The 5,416-nt window shown below is 42.8% G+C and overlaps 1 protein-coding gene across 1 annotated transcript; it reads right to left on the reverse strand.

The window, feature by feature from the left end:
- Nucleotides 1-3,498: 3,498 nt before the first annotated feature.
- Nucleotides 3,499-4,556, reverse strand: LOC105042574 (hevamine-A-like). Its single transcript, XM_010919859.4, has one exon. It carries the CDS (start codon nucleotides 4,552-4,554, stop codon nucleotides 3,661-3,663), a length of 894 nt encoding a protein of 297 aa, XP_010918161.1. The 5' UTR covers nucleotides 4,555-4,556; the 3' UTR covers nucleotides 3,499-3,660.
- Between the last annotated feature and the right edge of the window lie 860 nt (nucleotides 4,557-5,416).

A 5,416-nucleotide genomic window follows, 5' to 3' on the forward strand; every position in this document is an offset into this window, starting at 1 on the left:
TCATCCACTCGAATACCCCCATCTTGTTTAGGGCTTGTTAAAACATGAAGCGGGCCTGAGAAGCCTCTTCAGCTACTTTTTTTGCCTTTTCATTAGTAGCCCAAGCTCACACCTCATCAACATGGGCCTAATCTTCTAGCTCCACCTTAGCTCATGGAAGCCAAGGACTCCTTTGCTAAGCATAACAAAATCATGAATAAACTGTAAAAGAAAAAGAGAATTTGACAAAGTGTTAAGTCAAAAGCATCAGAACAAATCAAAAGTGTTGCAAAAGAAAACTTACTGAAATAAGTACAATGTAGCCTGAGCTCACCACCTCATCTGCATAACGAGCTTTGGTTGCTGATTGGTCAGCCAATAGAAGAACCAGGTGCATTAGCTCCTGGGCAAGCCAATCATCTTAAAATTTGGAGTTAGATCTCTGGATTATCTTCAATAAAGTGATGAAATCTTTCTCGATCCCAGATGTGAGGACCCGACTTTGGCTCTTAGAGCTGAAAAGCTCGAAATGATGGAGGATGGCATAGTCCTTGTTAATGTAATAGGCATCGGCATTCCATCGGGCTTTAAGCCCAGTCCGACTCTAAAGAGGTCAGTGTAACTGACCTCAAAGAAACTACAGCTGTGGCCTCTAACTTATCATCGACTTTGATTAGTTTGATGCTCGAGGTTCCAAGAGTTTGCATCAGTACGGGCAATGGAGCTACCACCCTCTGCTTTTTCTTCCTCGATGAAGAAGCTTCTCTACCTAAAGAACCCGATCTCTTCTTCAGGGTGAACCTCAAAGACTCCAAGGTTAGCCTCATCACTGCAACACCGAGCACAATAAGTCAATTATCTCAAAAACTCAAAAATAAAAATATAAATATATAAGTCAAGAAGATCAGCCATATCTCAAGGATATACCGAGCTTATTTTGGTGTCATATAGAGCCTGCTTGATCAAGAGCTCCTTCATCGATGACATTTTGATGTCATGTAACATATTGAAGTGCTCCTTGATCTTGAGGAGTGGCTCTACTTGTTTATTTAGGAAAATCTGAGGGTGACATCTAGCAATAGCTAAAGCCCCATGGGAGGTTGGAAGAAACGAAGAAAAAATGGCCTTTCCAGTGTGGATTAAAGAAGGCAACCGTTTGACGATTTGGCAACCTCTGTAGGATGAAAAGTACTATCAGCCCTTATTACAAGAATATCTCTTCGAAGTAAAGAGGGCTCGAAAAAGTGAGCACCAAACTGGATCTGAAGTAGATCACACAAGAGGATAAAGATGATAATCATCCGAACACCATTCGGACTGACTTAAGTGTGAATTATTCGATAAAAATTGAAGAGATTCGCAATAAAGGCATAGAGAAAAAAATGGAGTTTGGCTTAAAAGGACTCCTCATAAATTCTGAGTCAGCCCTTAGGAGCATTTGTAATCCGATCATTCCCATCAAGTAGTTCTAATCGGTACCGATCTTGGATGCGGTATTAAGTTTGAATCCTTTCTAAGTTGGATGGAGAAAGAGTGGACCGCTCACTAGTCGGCTCATACTCGGGACTACGTAAGCAATTAGGATCAAGGGATCTAGATCCAGCCAAGGAGCCTGAATTAGTAGTGATCCAAACTCCTACTTTGGACCAAGCCTAAAGAGGGTCAATCGAGAACCTGCCTAGCCAATCCGAGGAATTCCACCCCAAGTTTCACTACCATTAGAGCTCATGAAGATCGAAAGAAGGACAAAAATAATGAAAAAATACTAAGAAAATGGAACTAATGGTAGCATAAGGAACAATAGAAAGAAGGGTCGAGAGGAGAAAATCCTAAAAATTGGGGAGAAGACACAAAGAACCATAAAAAAGGAAGGGAGGACTGACTGGGTACTTTGACGAGGGCTCAAAAAAAATCACAAAGCATCGATGATGGCAAGCGAACGATGCGAGTCCTCTCCGACAGCAATAAAGTGGGAAATCGACTAAAAATGAAAAAAAAAGAGAGGAGAAGAATCCCTATTTATACTATCACTAATGGCTTAGATTGGAGCAATGGTTCGTTGCACCTATCAAGATTTCAACACATGTTAGCTATGAACCAGCAGTAACTTATAGTAATTATGGAGGCATACGCCTTGCCATGTGCCAAATATCTAAAGGATCTTTGGATCAAATTATTTTAAATGATTTCAGTGTGCCACTTTGATTCGTGCACCTTCATAATTACAGCATCTCAATTGAAGAGCCATCATAATTTTCAAATATAGAACCTTCAACATAATGGCAGAAGCACAGAAAAATAGCATCAACCCAAAAATATTCCACCTCAAAAACTTCCAACAATAGAAAATGGCTCATCTGGCTAAGTACTCTCATCGCCTAAAGTCGACAAGTCACCTCGGGCTCAAGAGTTGGGAGGCAAGTGTTGGGACTTGAGAGAGTGAGCCAATTTCCCAATCAATATGGTTTGATCCTCGAATGAGAGATGACTCACTACTTATACATGTATTGATAACCACCCTGATGAAGGAAGAACACAGAGGGCAGAAAACCCCGGAGTGACCTCTATCTAGGGAAAAATTTGACCCTGGATGACAATCGACCTCGAGCTTGGACACTAACCAACTACAAAATCGATGGACTAGAAGGATCAACTGACTTCGGATTTAGCTGAAGTCCCACTTCATCCGTGTACTAACCACATCACTGAGAACCCCATCCTTTCGACGATGAGATGCAAATCCTCAAAGATAGATTGCAAGTATGTATCTCGATATGGAGATCCGAGTCTACTTGGATCAAGCATAGTGCCATATTAAAGAGCTGACTCGATCAATAGTACACAACTAACTGGCCTCGATAAGTGTCGACAACTGATCTGCTCGATAGACAACCAGTGCTAATTGTATATCTGAAGATATCGGAGCCGTTTCCCTAAATCTCATGCTAATGGGTTTAAGTGTCATACATAATTCTTCTAGATAACATGCATAATTTTCGTCTATACCTAACATGTATAGCAAGCACACCATTTTCTATAATAGGTATAGATTCTGCAAAGCTGTTACTGAGCTTGCTGGTAATAGACAATTACTCTCTCTACATAAAAGGGAATGAAGGAGACCCTCAGGGAGAAATTTTTTCTTTCTCCACAAAAGAAAAGCCTAGACTCTTTTATTCTTCCTCCTTATTCTACTGTTCATAAAAGCTTCGGCTGACTTAAATATGGGAGGATTCACTACTAGAAAATTTTCGATGAGTGGACTTTCTTATAGGTTCTCTTGGAGAAGGAATACTCTATCTCTAGTGAAAATCTTCTCCACATCGGCCGGTGATCAACCTCCATCTCGGTATGAGTCCCAGCCCAGCCATAGCAAGAACCGGAGACTCTCAACAACAATAATAACATCAAATTCCGTCCATAAGTCATCTGGTGAAGCCAATTGGTGCATTATTTATGGTACTCAAACGTGGATGGATATCAAAATGAAAGTGCAAAGAACTTAAATAGCTTCACGAGGGATATAAAATCACAGCCCAGCTCGGCCATCTCCAAAACACATGATCACAATCCCACCATACATATATAAACTACATCAGCTTAAGATTTCACGCAATATTGAACTTCAACGGATTAATATAAAGCGGTAGCATCCAACAAAAGAGACAGGGCTAAGATGACTCAAACATCAGGCTTGATAGCCTTGCTATACCCAGTCTGGTCATCATAGTATCTAGACCATAGCATCACCCCTCCATACTTGGTAGACTTCTTTAGCGCCGGAAGCACCTGAGACTTGAGGTCCCCGACGGGAATGAACCCACTTCCCGCCGCATCTGGCGCTGCCGGCAAGCCAACGAAGACATTGGTGGCCTTGAGCCCCGACGTCCACTGCTTCCAAGCATCCTCCAGGTTGGTCACATGCCCCGAAGAATACTGGCATGGTGGACTGTTGTAGAATTGCACCCAGACGGAGTCGAAGAGCCCGGTGTCAAGGGCTCCGCCGACCCAAGCATCCGGGTAGAGACACTGCGGCGCTGCCGTCAAGTAGACCTTCTTCCCCTTGGCACTGTAAGCCGAGAGGTACCTCGCTAGGTCGTCGTAGTGGTCCGGGCTCCCTCCCTCGATGTCAAAGTCGACGCCGTCGAGCACCGCATCGCCTAGAGGCCGAGAAGAGGAGTGCCCACCGAGGTAGTTGTTCCAGATATATCGAGCCACCTGCCTGGCGTCATCTTTGGAAGTCAAAGAGTAGGCCCCAGCATCGCCGCCAATGGAAAGCATGACCTTGACGCCTTTGGCCTGGCTGGACTTGATGTCTTGGCTAAAGCTGCCGCAGCCATTGGAGAAAGGGTCGCAGTGGCCTGCGAGGTTGAGCTGCGGAGTGTTGCCGGCGCCGAAGGTGCAAAGGAAGGCCAGGTTGACGAAGGCATAGTCTCCGGTGGCGCAGGTCTCGTCGAGGGTGCCCTCGTTGCCGTTCTGACCCCAGTAGATGGCGATGCGTCCGGCGTCGGAGAGGGAGAGTACCAAGTAAAGGATTAGGAAGAGGATGAACCGTGCAAGACCTGAAGGTGCCATTATTCCTTGGTGGGGTATTGGAAAGAAGGAAATAAACTAGAGGTTGGATTAGCTCGGTGCGGCGAAGCAGCACTGGGCTGGGATTTTATGTAGGGTGTGAGCATTTTGTCGCTTGTGTGCCAAAAGCTAGCGCGCCAATTCGGTTATGGTGGAATGCAAGCTGGCTGCGTCCGCAGACAAACATGGTAAAAATACTCTGATTTTCATAGCTAGCTTGCTACGTGAGTACGAAATGGGTTGACGTGAAAGTTACGTAAAAGATTAGCTTGCACACGATAGCTCCACTGCAGAGATCGAGTGCCGTATATCCTCCAATATATACAAGATAATAAGATATTTTAAAAGTTATATATCAATCTTACTGTATATATATTGATTTGCACAAAGATATGTATTAGTGGCTATGAGTATAGATTATATTGTTTTCAAATATTGGACCTGAAGTCGAAGCTCTTCGGTCAAAAGAGAGTGGTACTGTGGCACGTTGAAATTAAACTTAATTTTTCTAAAAGATCCTACAAATATAAAAAAAAAGATTTCTCTACAAAGTCCCATGAATATAGAAAAAAAATTTCTCTAAAAGACCCCACGAATATAGTAGGAGACTTTCTCTAAAAGGCTCTACAAAATTTAAAGATTTTTATCATTAAATTCTAAAATATCTAGCATGCAGAAAGTTTCATGAAGTCCTATAAATATCTCTTGTAATCCTTTCCTTGTAACCAAGTAAGCTTTTAAAATTCAAGTCTTTCTTATTTACCTATCCTCTATTCTGTCTCTCTCTACAATAGAATTTCTTCTAACTCCTTCCTAAGTCCATTATACTTGGTATCAGAGCCTCAAAAGATCTATGGCCTCCATG

The sequence above is a fragment of the Elaeis guineensis genome, chromosome 4 (genome assembly GCF_000442705.2).
Source record: "Elaeis guineensis isolate ETL-2024a chromosome 4, EG11, whole genome shotgun sequence".
NCBI classification, from domain to species: domain Eukaryota; kingdom Viridiplantae; phylum Streptophyta; class Magnoliopsida; order Arecales; family Arecaceae; genus Elaeis; species Elaeis guineensis.